Raw genomic sequence first — 19,862 nt, forward strand, 5'->3', positions numbered from 1 at the left:
TATTTACCGATTTAGTAAAATCATAGTCCATGTCCACATTTCAAAATTCAAATATGCAAAGGCATTCAAAGATCTACTTATATCTGAATTTGAATTTTATTGCAACAGAAAATTTTCATAAATAGATATTATACTAAATCCTAGCTTAGCAATAATACAAAAGTGTTGGTCAATATTTATAGCTAAAGCAATTATATTGGAATAGATTTACTCAAAGTAGACTCTTTTTGGGGGAACATCTAACCAAAGAAGGCAAATGAAATAATTGGACAAACCCACCTTATGATACACTTTACAGAGTATTTAACGATGTGAAAAGATTGACAAAATAAATATCATTGAGAAGATTAAACTATGTACAACCAATAATAACAAAGAAATTTTATATATTAAAATATGAATGAAGAATGTAAAAATAAGTTATTATTGGAAGATGAAAGATACATGAATCTACTTTAATTTCTTGTCTTTAAGGAATAATTACTCATTTGTATTTTTTTAAAATTTGCGTGAGAAATTTGAAATGTCAAGATTTTCGGAACGTGCTTTGCACGTATGTTCCATACAATTACTATAAAGTTGAATTATTAGATAGAAAATGTTAAATTTAAAAATATTAATTTTACTAATTTATATTTTACGTTAAATAAAATTCATAATAATTGAATTATACATTGACCATCAAGCAAGAATATGGAAACATAATAATATTAATATATATAGCATCTAATAATATGAATATATCTATATGGTTTATCCTTAATAATCTCTGATTATGCTCCATATAGTAAGTCTACAAGTAAGTATCTACTTAAAAGAAACTACATCAGTAAGGAAAGGATAAAAAAAAAAAAATTATACAAGTATATTTAAAAACCAATATAAAAGTCATAAATTTGTAATTTCAGCACTAATGAAAATATACTTATAACATGCATAATTTAATAGAGATTAAATTAAAGAAGTATAAATCGATAAAGAATACAAAAAAATTAAACAGAAAGGAACAAATACAACATTCATATCCTTCTTAAGACTTTAATTATAACAATATATAGTAAAAAGAAATACATTAGGAGTAGAGTTCTTGATGATACCTTCTCCGGTAACCGAAAAAAACAATCCAAAATGGTAAAGATAAAATTATGATACAAAATATCATTCTAATTAGAATCAAACAAATATTAATATTTATAACAAAAGTACATGAAAATTGCCTAATGATTTACATCAACAAGAGGCAAGTGGTAAAAAAAAAAAATTCATGATACACATATATAGCTAAAAATTTATTGGATAAGATGAAAGCGTAGTTTAAGTTAATTTTTAGAAGTTAGAGATCTTAAACATGAGGGAGAGGAAAGGTTAGTTGTTTTCACTAATAATTCAAGACATGTAATTATACTAATTATAATGAAAGGATAACAAATTTAATCTATTTAACCACACTAATTATAGAGAATGAATAGAGAAATTTTTGTCAAAAAAAAAAAGTAATTCCTAACAATTTTCTATGAAATATTTTTGTCTTTCAAAGTTTGAGTTTACAACTTCTTATTTTTAGTATTTAGTATAATATCATATAATTATCCCTTATATTAGTATCTAAATAATTAGAATTTGAACCACTGTGTCTAGATCCATGTATTTAAATATGATTATTTAATATTAAATTAATTATATATTAATATTTAATTTAGTTTAAGAATAAAATAAGAATAACTTTTAAAATTAGATGCTTCCCACATGTAATAATATATGATATGATGATTAATAATGTTTTAGGCGTGATAGAAGGCATACACGAGAATTTTATGGGGCTTGCGACTTTCAATTGCATTTGATTCCTTTATAGTTAGAAGCACTCAACAAGAGCTTTTATTCATTTTGTTGGCACAAACGTCCAACTTGAAAGATTGCAACTTGGAGAAGCAAGTAACCTTATATATACGTTCATCTGCTTGAACGAATGGATCAATGTCGAACAAAAGAATGAAATGAATTGATAACTAGAAATTAGCTTCAAGCCACACAATGGCTGCAACTTAGCATGAACTATTAACTACAACAGTTAAAAGTAGCTGAAAGTGAAACAAACCACATTGTTGGGCTTCATTGAGTTGATTTGTTTTACAATAATCCAATAAATTTGGGATACATACATAATATGGTAAATGAAAAGCTCTTACACTATTAAGGGACACATATGGATTTTTACTGAACTAAACTTAGTAGGAGATAAATCACTTTACTTTATTGTCTACAGTGAACTTTGTTACACTGCAAAACATCTTAAGCTACTTGGGAAGGGTATATGACTATCAAGATGATAACATATTTCTGCTAAGTTTGAAGCAGGAAAAGAATTTGATTATATGGCTCACTTAAAGACCAGGTTGTGACATGTTCTGTCACATGGATATGCACAGTCAATCGCCTTCACACCACTACGATCAAAGTACCAATCTCCAACTGCAAGTGCAATCGGCTGCATATTGATGGTTCCAAGTTCAAGTTACAATGATATGCTTATACAGATGTGTATATATAAATCTTTAACATAACGAGAAGAACAGAAAATAAAGAGAGAAAGGAAGCACCTTGTTATTAATAGTTGGGGAATTATCCGAGAACCATGTATCTTGCCTCTCAGATTGGCAGTGGGCAAAGCATGAGTTTATAAACAAACCATTTTGTCTTGAAGCAGCAAATCTTTTAACCGTATTAAGCATATGAATCCTAAAACCTGTTCAATGTGTAGTTGTTAGCAACAGTGAGTTCCTGATCTCCAAATATTTGAAAAATGGTTAACACATTGAGTAAGGCATACCTTGCAAAAATTGAATTTGAGAAGGAGAACATCTTTCATTGTTGAGTGTACAGTCATGCCATAAGCCGTGAGGATCAGCTGTATGAGGAGCTAAGCTTTCCTGAAGCTGTATAAGTGAAAAAGAAAGAATTTCCATCACTATAAGGACAGTCCGAGAACAACTGCAGTGTATCAAACAGGAACTAAAAACCCTCGAAAATCGTTTTCATATAGAAGAGCAGCGAAAATAGATAGAGTTAATAACTTACTTGCCAGGAATCATAGGCAGCATTCAGTAGAAAAAGAGGAGTCCTGATGTTGTTGATCAAATTCTGAGGAAAGAAACACTGGAAAGGAAAAAAAGACGCAACTTTTATTCAGTAAAAAAGGAAGAAGCTTTCCAGATGTTAAGAGAAAATTACTAATGAGGGACTTACCGAGGTTGCATCAAGGTGGTTGGTGCAAGTTCTTGGTAGCGTATTCTGAAGACCCTGTTCCAAAAAATGCATATGTCAGCTGCACATAAGAGTTCTCTTCTAACAGATAGATATCTTTCATTTAATGATCCATTTAGGTATAAAAGATACATTATTGTCGTGGAACAAATAAAATTCCTGTTCAGGAATGACATTTGACTACATTGTATCCATCTTCTCTAACAAACAAATGCTTCAGATGTTTACAGCATTCCATAATTGAAACCAGCCAAGTTGACGTGCTGAAATTGACAAATAACGAACATGATGTTGGCTCATTACCTGTGTCTTAACCACACCCCCAAAGAAATCTCTGATGGCATGTCCTCCAGATACATCATTTCTGTAAGAAAAGGTCATTATATCAATTCACTAATCACTAATTAGCAAAAGAGTCAAAGTGCAGGCAGGATTTTTAGTTCAAAAAGTACTTGAAGGATTTATAGAATAGGAAATTACGCGTCCATAAATAATCCAGCATCACTCAGGCACTTCACTTTAGTATGTGGGAGCGAATTGCTGAAATCATCACAATGCATTATTGAAGCTAGACCACCAGCAGAACATCCAGAGAGAAGAGCCTAAAAAAAGCAGAATCTGAGATCACAACACGAACGACAAAAGCAAATGAGATGAGAAGTGTGAATTGTGATTCCTTCTACCTGCTTGGCGTATCGCATTCCTTTTGACCTTAACTCCTCCATTGCAGCTTGATATATGCGCTTGCCTCTATATTGCAACCCTGCAGCCTGGGGAGAAATGCATCGAGTCAAACACAACTATTGCAGACAAACAGATAGCCAACAATCTCTTCCTTGAAACCATGTAATGCATTACATGCAGTCAAATCTCCTAATAACTCCACATGAAAATCCTCTCATTCTTTCTCAGTTTTAAATTTGTAATTACTACACAAAAAATGATTTTTAGCAGCAATGAATTAACGAAAATAGCTTAATTGTAGCTAAATATGTTCTTTTAGTGGCAATTAGCACTACTTATAAATGTCCCTGAAGCCTATAATGTCAATTAACTAATGCTGGTAAAGACTTTAGCACTCTTTGTTAATGTGCATATTTATTACCGCTAAAAGCTATTTTGTTGTAGTGAATGTATGGGGGCAACAACTTCTGGTGATTAGCCTACTTAGATGAACTTGTTGAAATCATCATGTTATAAAGTAAAACAAAAATAAGGAAATTGTGAGATGTCATCATCAAGCAGACGTATATTTCTTTAGTCTCTTAAATTTTTATAAGCATAAGATTAGTCAGATGATATAGCAGGAGATACAACAAGGATGTTATCACCATTGCACAGAATCTCTAGTTTAAGATTATTTTCATACTTCAACCAGGATTTGTAAATGGTCCAGAAAGTTTAACATTGTAATCTGAAGCATCAAAATGGGAAGGTCTAAAGTAGAAACATGTACACCACCTTGACAAAAGGCTTCTACTCTTTCACTTTCACAGAGGAACCATGTAGTACGGGAAAAGTTAAGTAGGAATATAAAAAAGTTCACGGACATTCATTTCATTTCCGGTTAAAAAGATAAAAGGGAGCCAGCCAAAAGACAACTATCTCTTTTCCTAACCTCAGGGAAAAAGAAGAGTATTACTTTTATGTCATTTTCCTCCACTAACTCTCCAAATCAAAAAGGGAAGGAATAAAATTGCAAGAACATGAAGAATGTGAAGATGCAAAAAGATAAAGTAAGCCTATATCAAGAAGTGCGCAAGCACAACAGTGCGGAGCCATCATGATGGTTGCAAATTGAGAAAGCAACATATTACAGCTTTTATTAAACTGTCCACTCACTTACTTTTTCGGACCAATAGCACATTTGCATGATAAGTGAAATCTAAAAGGAGAAATGGGCAAATGATCTGACAAACCTTATCTTCACTATCCCCGGTAAATGAGGCACCATCACAGTAGCGAACTTTTACTCTATTCCAGTTATAAAAATCTGCAAACAGAAAAATGTAAGGAAATCTCCGCAATATGCTTAAACTCGTAGAAGAAATGGTGTCATATCATCAACTAAACGGACCTGGATTTTCTTCAGCCCTGTTACTCAAAATCCCAACAAAAGGAATCTGTTTTTCCATGTAATTTGATGATCCTCGTCTTGTTTTTTTGCGATAAACACAGCTTCTAACACTGTTGCACCATCCTCCACCCTGCCACAAGAAGACACTGAGTTTATAATCTGAAGCAATTAGAACAATAGCAAGCTGCAAACTTTTCTTCAAAAGCTTCACGCCACAATTCCGTTCCCAACACATTTGAAAAGCATGCATACCAGAGAGGGAAAAAAAAAGTCAAATTCCACAATCATGTTAAAAAGCAGGCCATAAGTACCTAACATAATCATCAAATACAACTTGTCTCCAATATCTATTTAAACAACAGAACAGAACCACTCTGCTACGGACAAGAACAAGTAAACATAAAAAATTAGGAAAAGGAAAAGAAAATAACGAACATCACAAAAAAGCAGAAACTCAACAAGTAAAAATATTTACTAAATATATACAAACAATTCAAAAAGTTGACTACTGAGACAATTAAAATTGGCAACATTAAAATATTAGTCCTAAAAATGTTTTAAGTTAATTAAGAAAAGTTAATTGGCATACCTCCAATTGAATAAGCCAACTGTTTGCCCCAGACCCATAACCTCTATGGATATGGTAACCTGGTAGTGTTCCATCCAGACACACTGTAGAAAAAAGTTTAAACAAAAAAGTCAAAAACAACTTAATCACTTTTTCAGAAATAATTTTTAAAATTGCAAAACCTTATTAAGCTAATTAGCCAGAGCGAGAGAATTAAGCAAATCTCTTCATCAACCACTTGGCCTTATCATTCTCACACAGATCACAAATAAAACACATTACAAGTTGTTGTCAAATTTGGCTAATTCTGTAAGCAACTTGTTAAAATTTGTTGACAAGAGTCAATTATGAGTGGACTAGATTAATTAGTTTTTTTTAATATAGAAGTTCAATAACAACACTAAAAATAACTCTCCTAGAAGTTCACATTTTGTGACATAATAAGTAAAAACAAAGTTCACACTAGTAACAAAACCAAAATAATGAAGGACAAAAATTAAATAACAGGTCACAAAAATATCAAATCGCCCCTAATAGAAAATTGCAGATGCTTAATACTACCAATATATAATACAAATTGACAAAAGGGGTAAGTCAGATGCTATAAACACTCTCCACTTCCAAACTCAAGAAATTTAAGATTGTGAATAAAAAAATAATATATAAATTAGAAGCAAGAAAATCTAATGCAAGATCTCTAACTGGGTTGTTGCAAAATCATCAAAATACAAGAAACTAAAATAGAAAAACAATTAAAAGATATCCAAATCAAATACAAAAATAACTTTTCATGAATTTTTTTTTAAAAAAAAATGAACAATGTAGCTAACCAGCTCCTCTAGCAGCAGCACCATGGATGATTGTAAGACCAATCATAAGTGGAGGAGGAGCAGCAGCAGAAGCTCCATACACACTTTCCAAGAATGCCCCTTCAGTTTTATTGTAAAAAAACTCTTCAAATTCATAACAATCAACTAATTTTGTAAACACAAAAAACACACCCAAAAACCACATCAATAGCTTCGCCATAGCTCTCTCTCTGTTTCTCTTTGTGGGTGTGGCCACACAAATTTGGGGAAGAGAGAAAGCAAGGAGTATTGATGGAGTTTTTGTAAATGTGAAGGTTTTTGTTCTTTTTTTAATTGGTGTAATGTTTTTAGCTTTATGGGAATAATAACACGGAAAACACGAACAAATGTTTAAGTAACAATTTTGTCCCTCGGACAGAGATTTTCATGAAACGGTGTTTTTCTTCAAAAGAATATGGGTGGGGGGGTGGGGGGTAAATTCAAATATGCAAATGTTACATGGGAATGATGTAATGATACGACTATTTGAAGAAAATTGTACTACGAATGTCATTTTTTAATAAAATTTATATTTATATTTTAAATGTGAATTTTGAATATTGAATAAAAAAATGAGACTTTATTAAAAAGTACATTAATTTACTAAAGAGAAGCATATCAGTAAATATGAAAAGCAAAATGAAACATTATGACTCACAGTCGTTAAGTGATTACGTTCACTTTATTAAGGGTACATAATTTACTAGATGGATAGACTGGTTATTTCTTCTTCTGACATTAAGGATGGTGTCCCTCTATTTCAAAATAAATATTTTTTGGGTGTGATTAGTGATATATTCCTTAAAAATATTAATTAAACAATAATTTATTAATATTTTTCTGAAAAATTTTCTTAAAGTTAAACTTAAAAAGTCAATAAAACCACTACTAAAGAAAGGAATAATTATAAAAAAAAATAATTAGATACATTTTTGGACTTAAAAAATGTTAGAAATTTGTTTATTTTAAAATGCATGGTGTAGGACAATTATTAATTTTAATTTTGATTATTTAAAGTAATCTAATTTAAGTTTAAGTGACTGCTAATTTTGACGGAAGAGGTAGTACTTGTCAAAGTTTAAAAATTAACATAACACAACATGCATTTAAATATTTTACTAAAGTGGCAATTAAATTAAAATAAAATAAAAGATATGCAAAAGTTAATTTGGATACCAAAAGTAGTGAGAGAGGCACACGCATAGAATCTTAACAAAAGTAGGGCAAATACTAGAATGACTTGCAGTGTGCAAATTGTTGTGATCGACAAAATTTTGGGTCACACTTTCCCACATGACCTTGTTTTGGGTCAGCTGATTCACCAAAACAATTGAGATTGTTGATTCAATATAAAACAAGATTTATCGAATCCGTAGTGTTATAAATAAATATTAGAAATTATATATAGTAGTGTTATGTTTGTGAAAACAAATAAATAAATATAGAACTGTAACCTCATGCACAAAATATCATATAATATAAATATACGATGGTGAATGGGTGTACCTCTTTTTAAAAATTAGGTAATGCCTCTCTAGTTAGTATTAATAGAACCGTTGGCTTCGAAATTTTCAAGTCAATCACATTGAAAAATCTTAAATTTTTAGTAGTGCAATTTTTTTTATATAATTAATTAAATTATAAAAATATGTAGATTGAAACTAGTAGTATCAGATAATATGGCATATATAATCAATTGATTCAACCTATCTCAAGACTTCTGAAAATATTTGGATCTATAATTATAAAAAAAAAACTAGTTTAATGAGAAAAATATAAATATTAAATCGATTAAAATTATATTTTATATGTATTTTTTAGTAATAGTACATTCACACTCTTAAAATCTTGAATACGTCTCGTCTCTGTTAATTACTAACAAATGTTAATACATAAATAATTAATTAATCAATCATTTTTTATTTTTCTCTATCGATGAAATTAAATTAATTTACAATTGTACAATGTTGGATATATATACAAAATATACAGTCCAATAAATTTATATCTAAGTTGCACAGTTTAGTATACATCTACTAGTATTTTAAGAAAATTGATTCAAACTACACCTCACAAAAGAATGTTGGTCATTATATATATATATAAAAAAATTAAACATTTTAAATTGTCTCTTTAGTGTAATTAAATTACGACATATGTAACGTCAAATTGAATTGGTTAGTTCTAATCAACTACAATTACAGTATTATTATTAATAATAGAGAAGTTAAAATATTTATTAAGTACTATTAAATTTGTATGTGATAAATAAAAATAGATCACCTAAAAAAATTTAAGTCAAACACCCCCAACAACAGTACATGGAAACCAATGAGCGCGTGCAATCCACTAATCCTACGGTGATAGTTGAAGACAGCTATTTTCTTGGATTGAAGGGCTGATCAAATCAAGGCCGTTGAATTTAATTGATATTATAATAAAAGTGGTCCCGTGACGGTGTTTATTTGTTCCTATTGTTATACTCCATTATTTTATATTATATGATCTAATGTGCGGTGACCGTGTTCTACGCTGATCGCGCCAAATTCATCAAATTTTCAATTTCCTTCTTCTTTTCTTTTAATTTATTATTTTCTTCATTTGAATGGTGATATTACGTTTTTTAAATTTAAATTAAATTATATTAATTTAATTTTTTTTAAATAAAAAATGAATATTTAAAAGCTATATGGAATTTTAATATTTTATTTCCTTTGTTCGAAATTTATATGATACATTTTAAACTTTAATAATCAAATTATTTAAGTATGATCGTAATTTATATACAATTTTTAATTTTTGTAAAAAAAATATATGTGAAAAATAGTATAAATATTTGAAAACTATAAAAAAATTACGATGAAAACTAGATTCGTTTGTATTTCCAAATTTGAAACGTATCAAAGATTGAAAAATAATAAATTTTGATTTTTTTTTTCTTTTTCTTTTGAGTTTACAATGGGTAAAGTGCATGGCATGCGTCACAAGTCAACGCATTTACGTATCAGTCAATATCATGACCATTGTGTTGTTACCTTAGCCAAATAATAATAATAAAATTATACTTATTCTCAAAAAAAACAATTGAGACAAGAAGGAATAGAAATTTCTCAAGTCTCGGATTTTCATGGCACACAGCGTATCTATAGTGGGTTATTGTGTTCGATTGTGCTGCATTAATCTTTTTAAAAGTATTTGCGTACCGAACTAATAATAGCTAGGTGTGTGCAATGGTCAGAACGATTTGATTTTATATATTATTAATTTTTTTATTTTTAAATATGTTAATTTGATAATAAATTAATAAGATATTTTTTATTGATTTTGATAGTTATTTATCCGGTTTTTGATTTACCTAATAAAAAATTACCCGTAAAATATTATATGAGTTCTTACCTATCTAAATACGTACGAAGGTCATAATTACATTCCACCACCAAAACATAGTATGAGATTTTTTATGGTAATCAAATTACGAATCTTTACAAACTTATAAATGTTATAACCTACAATTTACAAACTAAAACTAAAATCAAATATTCCAACAAGGCTAAAACTAAAATTAAAAGCTACAATTTTTTAAACGCTTATATTAGTCTTTAGATTTTTAGTAAACAATAAAAACTAATAAAACGACCTAGTGTAAAACAATAGCACTTTATCTATTCGATTTATCGATCGATTCAGTTTTTAAACATCCCTAATAAAAGCTCATATAACATTAGTAATGGTAAATATTTAACGTTATATTAAAAACATATTTTTTTTTTCATTTCAAATTATTTGTTATGCTTCTCTTTAAAATGTTTTATCATTTTTTCTTTTTTATACATCCATTATACGTCCATTAAGCAAATATTAATTAGGAGTTTTTTACTAAAAAAAATGTTTTGCACTTATTTATGTCTTAAGATATACTCCATTAATTTTCAAGAACAATTACTGTTGCAAGTAGCTAGAATTGGAAAAATAATTAACTTTATCTTAATATTTTAAGATGAAAAATAATTTTGAGATAATTACTTTTAATCACGATAATTGTTGATAATAACTTGGATAGAGTACAGGTTTGTTGATACTGTTCCCTTTTACTCGTCTAATTTAACTACTTTTTAGATTAAATTAAATTATATTAATTTAATATTTTAAATTTTAAATTTTAAATTTAAATTTTCAAAACTATACAAAATAATATTATAAGTTTCAATTCTTTCTCATAATAATATAATAAAAAATACATTTAAAAATATTAAAAGTTCATATATTATCTTTGGTCAAAATATAACTAGTTAATCACTCTAAGTGTCTTATTCCTTTTTTTGGCTTTCTTTTCTTTTATTTTATTTTCTCTTTAGCAAATGGAAATCTAAAAACACACAGAATCGGATACTATAGTTTGTCAATTATACTAAAAAAAAAATTAAAAAAATTGTCAATTACTTTAAAAAGAACCAAGAGATATAAAAAAACATTATTAGAAAAGATAAAAGTGGAAACAATAAAGAGATTTCTGAAAAAGGAAATTCAAAAGGGAACAATGTGATGAGGCTTAAGTGGGATAATTAATATTATACTACTTTATAAAGTACAGACGATATAAACAATGTTGGATTTATAGTTGGAAGTTAGTATGAAACCGGACTTATCACTTATTATAAAAGAAATCTCACATAATTTCAAAACTAGTAAACTTTATTATAAAACTTGCAAAGTGTCATCATGTTACATTAATATTCCTCAATTTTAACTATGCCAAATTGTATATCTATATCACTTTCATATTCTATAAACTCAAAGTCGCTGAATATTTTGAACTATGTTTAATTTAGGTTTGTAAAGTAAAGTAGCAAACCCATTTATTCACCAATAAATCGACTTGAGTAATGTAATTAGGAAAAATGTGGATGGAATGGTTTGGTGTCTTATTCAAGGAAATTATCTTATTAATTATCTACTAACGCTTGATTTAGCTCGACATATTAATATTAAAAAATTAAACACCGATCGAAGAATTTAAAGATGTCTAATTCCATAGGACTAAAATAGTCGGTTTTAATATATTTGTGTGCTCTCAAAAAATAAATTATAATCGATAGATAAATATATATTAGAAAATGTGTAGTAAGTACTAATTATAGAGTTAATACCTCAGATGGTCACTCAATTATGCATTCTTATTCAAAGTTAAGTGACTTTCTGAGAAAGAAAGCAATAGTTGAGTGACTTTTGAGTGAAAATTGAAAGTTGAGTGACTTTCTGTGAAAGAAAGCAATAGTTGAGTGACTTTTGAGTGAAAATTAAAAGTTGAGTGACTTTCTGAGAGAAGAGTGCATAGTTGAGTGACCATCTGAGGTATTAACTCACTAATTATATACAAAAGATACAAAAACACACATGTTTGGCAGCTATTATTTTGAAAGACATTTTTATATACATACGTATGTATACCGTAAAAACAAAAGAAGTATGAAATATATTTAATTTTTTATCGAAAATTGTTATAACATTCAAATTTTAGGCAGAATCTATTACCTTTCGACATAATTTAATAATGTATTTTAAATATATATCAGTGTCCAACTGTTCGATACTACAACAAAAATAACTTTTAGTGGCATTAAATATTGACATTAATAAAGGTTGCTAAAATCGTTACCAGCATTAGTTAATTGTCATTAGAATCAATGTCGCTAAAGGTTTTAGAGACATATACAAAGAGTGACAGTTGCCGCTAAAAATACATATTTAGCGGCAATTAAGAATTAAATGTCGCTAATGGTCATTTTTATTGTAGTGTAAGTAACTATTTATAATAATGCAATATTTATGATGTTCATGTGGACACCTACGTATCTTTAAAATACGTTATTAAAAAACGCATAGAGTCATAGGTCCTATCCAAAATTTGGAATTATTATAACAATTTTGGATATATTTAAAAAATATTTTTTTAAAAACATTATTATGAATTTAAAAGCAGGTGATCCAAACCGTGAATTAGAAAAATTGTAAGACAATTGAATAAGACAATAATAATCCGTATGAATTTATTTGTTTAATATAAACACCATGCAATAAGATGGCCAGCTATATATATACTAGTGGAACATGGAAATTAAAATGGGTACACATCTGAGGTCTTAGATATGGGTGTTTTTTGTATGTACATTTTAAGACAAATGATTCTCTCCTACGTGGGTTACCTTCCATCTGCCTAATTTTTAATTATCTAATATTAAAACTCCACATTAATTGTCAGAAGCTCATCATGGAAATATATTCAATATTTTAACGAAAACAAAAATAGATTAACAAGTATAGAATATGAGATTTATACGCAACATAACTCTATATTTGCGTGTTGCATTTGAGTTTGCAACTCTACGCATCATGAATAATTGGAGCTTCGACATTAATCAAATGAGACACGAGATGTGACATGGGAAGTTTTATATTTTTTTCCTTACAAAAAATACAACATAGATGGCAATATAGCATCATAGTTTGTTTAACGTTATTCATTGCGACTTTAAAATCATGTCTCTCATAAGCAATAGCACATCCAAAATTGTCATCGGAATAAAAATATAATTATGAGTTTTTGATGGTTGTAGTAAAAAAATATAGTCCTACTAGCTAAGACTAGAACACAACTTCAAGGAGTACTTTTCACAGCACCTTAACCATTAGATTAAGCCTTTAACTTGTATTGAGTATTGACATGCGTAAATGCTTGTATAGATACTCTCTCCATTTCATTGAGTATTGACATGCGTAAATGCTTGTATAGATACTCTCTCCATTTCACCTGAATAATGACCTGGTTTGACTTAATACGGGGTTTAAAAATATAAAGAAGACTTTTGATTCTTTGTGATTTTAAATTAAAATTAGGTCAAATTTATAAAATTATCTCTTTAATTTGTGGCCGTAAATATGTCACGTGAAAAACTGAAATTTAAATATTACCAAGAAAAAAGAGATCATTTTTTTAAACACACTGGAAAAAAGGAGGTCATTATTTTTGAAATAGAGGAAATATTTATTAAATCAAAAGTTAAATAATGTTATTTTCCAATGAAGATATGTCGTTTTTTTTTTTTTTAATATGGGTGGATCCGCCCCTGCTTGCGTGACGTGCGTGGATACATAAGTACCTCTGGCCGATCCCTTCAATTTTAGATTGATGATGATTATATCATCCTCTTCTTTGAAGCAATGTTTATCTGATCAATCGTAAATTATTCAAATATATTTTTGAATTAAAAAGTTAAATTAATAATCCTTCTTTGAAAATGATTATTCACACTGATAATTTAAAATTAATCTTCTCAATATTTTATAAATCAAGCATGTCACGCTAAAACTTGCTTAATACAGTTCACTCCCATTATTTGCATGTTTCATATTTTAAAACAAAAGGGTAAATATGAGTAGTTATTTTGGGAGTAGTCGTGCCGACAAATGAAGTTTCTCTTCTCATAAACTCCTTTTTGGTATAAGGGGGTCTACTATGGGGACTCATCACAAACTCCTTTTTGATGACTTTTTCCACTATTCAGTATTTAATTCATGATTCATATAATACAAAAATATTCTCCTTTTTATAATCCCTACAAACTTTATGAGCTGTGTAACACCTTTATTCCTATTTCTTCCCCCTTAATAATTAATCTGCTTAATTATCACGCAAATGGCGGAAATTAATTGTCGAATTATATTTTGTAATTAACAAATATTGTATCAAACGTACATCCTTTATACAGTAATAAATTGGTGCAGGATGATATGATTGAGGCAAATATAATATAATGCTCTGCATCATTTATTTTTGGGGCAAAGAACGAGAATTTCATGAATAAGTCAACAAATTTCACAATTGTGATAATAGCAGACAGCATATAGCGGAATACTAATATTTATGAAAATAATCCCACGTTTTTCCTTTTTTCACATTGAACAATTAAATTTTTTAACCTATTGATAGCTGGTCACAAATATTATGGAGAATTTAAATTAGAGAAACTAACAAAAATAACGTTACATACAAGCTCTGGGTTTGTGATAACAAGTATAATGTGTTGAATCATCATTTAAAGTGGCGAGTTTTAATTAATACTATGTGAACATTAGGAATGGGAATCTTTTTTAAAATGAAACTCCATATACATAATATATAAAATTTTAGTCATGTCACGTTATTATTATGAGCTACACTAGATAATAATGGCTAGCTGCAAAATAGCAGTACTAAATTCATTTCCAATTATTAGGCAGCTGAGATTTCAAAATCAAAGATGTATAATTATGAAACAACAGCTAATCAACCTTCAAAAATTGAAATGATTAAGTTTATAGTTACCATTAAATGTGGTCATGGTTTGATCACGTGAAATTTGACATATAATTAATTTTTAAAAAAAGAAAAAGAAAGCCTCAATTCACCTCATGAAGTGTTAATGTAGTGGGGAACACACATGAGGTTTTGGTCCCAGACATCACATGTACCAATACCTTAATCACTTATGTTTGAATTTTCGAACTTGCTAGTTTATGATTTGGTTAAAGCTATTTGTCAAACATCCTGACATCTGTTTCACTCATTTAATGGACAATTTACTCTCTTAAGATGTGGTGTTGTCTTCTTACATTGGACTTCCTATCAAATATTGACAAGTAGCTTTCACGTATATCAAACTTAAAAATTATATTTGTACGATATAGCTATACTTTATATAATTGTGCTTCATAATAAATATAAATATGTTATTTTGCTATATATATACAAAAAAAGAAATCAGTTGTATAATTCGTTATGCATATACAAAAGATCAATTGTATAATTTGTGTACGTATAAAATGAGAAAGATAGAAAGATAAAAAAAAACTGGGCAGAGAATATTTGTATTGTATAATTATAAGTGTATAGGACGAAGATATATGTATTTGCATGTGTATATACAATTTTCTCTCGCTTTATACAAACAGAAACACAATTTATACATTCCATTTCTGTTTGTATTAGCGAGAGAGACGATGGTGGCGAGTGAGACATGGGTTAGTGGTGAGCGAGATTGGGAGAGGGGGGAGACGGGGAAAAAATATGTATATATATATACAATTTTCACTCGCTTTATTCAAACAAATTTTTTTTTTATACATTTGTGTTTATATAAAAGCGAGAGAAGAAGGGTGGTGAGAGAGAGTTTGAGGGAGAGAGGTGACTGACAAACAGTTTGCTACATGACACAATTAATTCAAAGTGTGGTTATAACATTTAATTTGAATTATTAGTTTACTATTATATACAATTTTCTCAATATTGATATAGCTTGGTTGTAGTTATTTTGTTAATAGGATACATAATAATAATTCTATTAACGAGATATCTTCTTCTCAAATGTAATTAATTACTTAATTTGTAGATAAATGAAACATTCTTTAATCTTGAACACAGACAAGAAGCAACCAATTTTATTAATTTTTATCATGTGACTCATGAAAATACAATTTAATTTGTTTTATTCTATTAAATGTTTTACATTATTATCCTCAGCTTGCTGCTGCTGAATTTTCATTAGCTTCCTCAGTTGGCCCATTTGATGATTCTTCAATTGTAGGCATTGCATTTGTACTTTCACTGGGCTTCAGCAATGGTACTCCACTCACTGACACTGATTTGGACAAGCTGATGGAATCACCTAAATTGGGCTTGGTCTTGGGCTCAACAATCTCATCTGTTTTATACTTATACCAAGAGGCCCAATAGAGGTAGTTCAAAAAGTTAAGCCCACTAAGAATTGCCAAGAACCAATAGAAGAGGTGCAAATTATTCTGATCCAAATCTAAGCCCACTAACCATCCTTTTTTGCTTGGTGCTCTTTTTTTAGTCACTGAATTGATAATGTCAACAAGTACACTACTCAAGAAAAAGCCCAAAGAAATTGATATCCATGTAAATGAAGTGGATAAAGACCTCATTCCAACAGGTGCTTCTTTGTAGAAAAATTCAAGCAAGCCCACTAAGGTAAACATGTCCGCTATACCAAAAATAGAATATTGAAATCCTAGCCAAGCTAGATGAATAGGGTGCAATGGATCTTTCAATGAATGATGCTTTCTTTTGATCTCAACTAGGGCCGCAACAGCCATGGACACGATCGATAGGACTAGCCCGACCCCAACGCGTTGGAGTTGAGTGATCCCTGAGGGGTGTTTGGTGATTTTTCGAGCAAAGGGGACGAAAACCATGTCATAAATTGGAATGAGAATACACATGAAGATCAGTGGGATCGCGGGCACAGAGGGTGCGGGTACCTCGAATTTATTAATGAAACGGTTCATTCGATAGCCTTGTGCTACGGAAAATGTTTGGAGTTGGGCCATACATGTGTTCATTATAATGGTACTAGCTATGATAGGTAACATTCTTGTTAATACTTTAACTTCTTCAACTTGTGTCACAGTGCAAACTGTCCATGGTGCAGGCTCACCTGTTTTAGGATGGATTGCAGCTTTGTCTAAAAACCTGATTCACGATATAGCAAAAGTTACTATATGTCAAATAACTAGATAGCGTTAACAAACTGCAAAATTTTTTTGGATGACCTAATTATGTAAATTATTTTTATCCGCTAACAAATGTTTAAATTTATAATTCATTTTATTTAAACTTAATTCATTAACATATGTTTTATTTCATTAAATCACATAATAATAAAAATTACATTAGTTTGATGTAAACACCCGATACGAGTATATTTTTTTCCATTGACAACTGTTCTAGGATTCCCTTTTTCATCTTCCCTCTTGCTTTTGTTTCGTTTAATTTTAAACTAAGTGTGCTTTTATTTGTGAAAATTAATTAAGAATCAACACACATATGCAAGAATAACATCACCTGAATTGTTTAGTATGTGCAAGTTTTGATTGTGATGAGTCTGATTCTTTCTCACTAATCTCATACAGCTCTTCACTGTTTTCTGGTAATTGCAGCTTTCCATTATTTATTGCCACGACGATAACCTGGAAAATTTTTAAAATATCATTTTATTTTTATTTGAAACAGCATAAACACAAAGAAGAAAGAGGAGGATAAATTAATTAACCTGAAAAATTCTAGTAAGTGGACTGCCAGCAGGTTGTTGAAGTCGAAAAAAAGGCTTTCCAAAGGCAAAGAAAATAAAACCAAGAGTGACAGAAACCAAACTTATGAGAAAACCTTTCCACCAAGCTTTAACTGTACTAACATAGACAACAAATGTGACCCCAAATGCTCCACCAATCACTGAACTAAACATAAGGAAATTGAAATATCTTCCAAGAGCTTTAGCCTCCTTTGGATCCTTTTGATCAAATTGGTCAGCACCTAATGCTGGCAATGCTCCTTTAACCGCACCACCACCCAATGCAAAACAACAAAGTGATGCATAGAAGAACATAGCTTTCTTTCCTGATATGCAATTTGGTTCCAAACATATTGGCTGTAAACTCTTATAATGAGCTTGGATTGTTATCAATGCAAACGCCTACAATAATCACCATAAATTCATCACTTCTTCGAAAAAAAATTACTTTTGTCTTACCAAATTACTAATACCGAGAGAACTTACTATAATTTCAAAGGGTCCAAAAATGAGGACAGTGTGGAATCTGTTGATGTAAGTATCAGAAATGAAGCCACCAAGAATGGATAGCAAGAATGTTGAGCCCATCAAGTTGGTCAGAGTATTCGCTGATCCACTCAGATCAAAACCCATCACAAAACTGAAGTACAAACCAAAACTCACCATCACTGCCACAAAGCCCATGTTCTCCAATCCCAACAAACCTACAAATTAATTTCACAAGTAAGATCTACATATAGTACAATATCTATACGTAAACCTTACCCCTATCGAGGTTGTTTGGGAAACACCAAATACTTATTAATGAACAAGTTCATATATTGCTAGAACTTGAAAAATATTCCTTACCAAATATAAAGGAGGTAGCTCTAAATCCACCTTTTCGTTGAACTTTCGATGAACTCACAGAATTATATTCTGTGATTTTACCCTCCTCCTAATTAGTAACACACAAAACAAATTAATTAGCATAATTACTTTATGTTGCTTTTTTTTAATCAATTAAGCAATAACTTAATTACCATGACTGCAGAGGGTTGAGAGGATTGCCAATAAAGGCTGCCAAAGTTTTTTTTTCTGAGACTTTGGTTTTGCTAGACGAAGAATTAAGAGTTATATAATGCGAAGAATATATAAAGCATCAAAAGAGTTAAGAGTGGGAACGTTGCATGTAACGTTAGTGGCATAAAATTTATCGATTTCCTGTTGGTGTCATTTTCATTTCTCTTTCTCATTGTTCATCAATAAGAAGATGTGGCTGTCTGGCGCCTAAGTTGGGTATAACAAGTGACACAATGGCCATTAATAAATTATACTAAGTACATATAGGTATTTTTATTCACTCATTACTCCTCATTTCAGCCAAATAATTCTTGTTTTCTCAGTTGAAATATTGTATCTTTATCTTTCTTTCTCTTTTTTTTGTTTTTTGGGTGTTATTTAGGGGCTTGGATTGTGGTTACCAAAAATTAGCTCTTCTACTATGCTAGAAGTGGCTGGAGAAAGTTGGGCACAGGCGGAGCTCCGAGCTAGAAAGGATTAGGCTAAATTCAACTGTTATAAAGTATGTTAAGAATATATACAAAAATTGAATTTAGAACTCGCATATATTGATATATGTTTGACCAAGCTCTCTTTGCCTTAACATCAATCTGGATTAAATAATTTTTTTTGCTTCTTTAACCAATTGCAGGCGGAACAAATAATAAATAGTAGTTGAATAGATTTGAACATTTGTTATTTTTGTCTCTATTTAAAAAATATAGAAAGCAAAACCCGAAGAAAATATCATATTATTATATGCTATTTTTTATTAAGATTAATATGCATTTATATTACAATAATAATAATAATAATACTAGAAGAGTGATGAAGTAGTGTCGAGAGTTTGTAGTGGCCATATATATGAAAACATCTTTTGTCGGTATTTCTTTAATATATCAATTTGTTTGTTTTATTTTTTAAAAAATTAGTTTTAA

General features: G+C 29.6%; 2 protein-coding genes across 2 annotated transcripts; both read right to left on the reverse strand.

Moving 5' to 3' along the window:
- Positions 1 to 2,088: 2,088 nt before the first annotated feature.
- On the reverse strand, positions 2,089 to 7,218 carry LOC101268518 (pectin acetylesterase 12). The gene is made up of 12 exons (XM_004230324.3): positions 6,740 to 7,218; positions 5,931 to 6,013; positions 5,342 to 5,471; positions 5,184 to 5,257; positions 3,948 to 4,034; positions 3,745 to 3,866; positions 3,568 to 3,628; positions 3,247 to 3,300; positions 3,079 to 3,156; positions 2,831 to 2,936; positions 2,601 to 2,746; positions 2,089 to 2,488 (listed from the first exon to the last, which is right to left on the reverse strand). Exons 1-12 carry the CDS (start codon positions 6,936 to 6,938, stop codon positions 2,381 to 2,383), a joined length of 1,248 nt encoding a protein of 415 aa, XP_004230372.1. The 5' UTR covers positions 6,939 to 7,218; the 3' UTR covers positions 2,089 to 2,380.
- Positions 7,219 to 16,220: 9,002 nt separating this feature from the next.
- LOC101252031 (protein NRT1/ PTR FAMILY 4.5-like) lies at positions 16,221 to 18,567 on the reverse strand. The gene is made up of 4 exons (XM_026028963.2): positions 18,370 to 18,567; positions 17,866 to 18,285; positions 17,658 to 17,782; positions 16,221 to 17,285 (listed from the first exon to the last, which is right to left on the reverse strand). Exons 1-4 carry the CDS (start codon positions 18,565 to 18,567, stop codon positions 16,310 to 16,312), a joined length of 1,719 nt encoding a protein of 572 aa, XP_025884748.1. The 3' UTR covers positions 16,221 to 16,309.
- Positions 18,568 to 19,862: the final 1,295 nt, after the last annotated feature.

The sequence above is a fragment of the Solanum lycopersicum genome, chromosome 1 (assembly GCF_036512215.1).
Source record: "Solanum lycopersicum chromosome 1, SLM_r2.1".
Lineage (NCBI taxonomy): Eukaryota > Viridiplantae > Streptophyta > Magnoliopsida > Solanales > Solanaceae > Solanum > Solanum lycopersicum.

Coding starts and splice junctions, on each gene's coding strand:
- LOC101268518 (XM_004230324.3), bottom strand. CDS start 6,938: ATGGCGAAGCTATTGATGTGGTTTTTGGGTGTGTTTTTTGTGTTTACA. Junction 3,301..3,567: donor GGGGTGTGGTTAAGACACAG/GTAATGAGCCAA, acceptor TTTTTGGAACAG/GGTCTTCAGAATACGCTACC. Junction 2,747..2,830: donor TCAAATTCAATTTTTGCAAG/GTATGCCTTACT, acceptor CACATTGAACAG/GTTTTAGGATTCATATGCTT.
- LOC101252031 (XM_026028963.2), bottom strand. CDS start 18,567: ATGGGCTTTGTGGCAGTGATGGTGAGTTTTGGTTTGTACTTCAGTTTT. Junction 17,783..17,865: donor CACTTACTAGAATTTTTCAG/GTTAATTAATTT, acceptor AAAATTTTCCAG/GTTATCGTCGTGGCAATAAA. Junction 17,286..17,657: donor GCACATACTAAACAATTCAG/GTGATGTTATTC, acceptor ATCGTGAATCAG/GTTTTTAGACAAAGCTGCAA.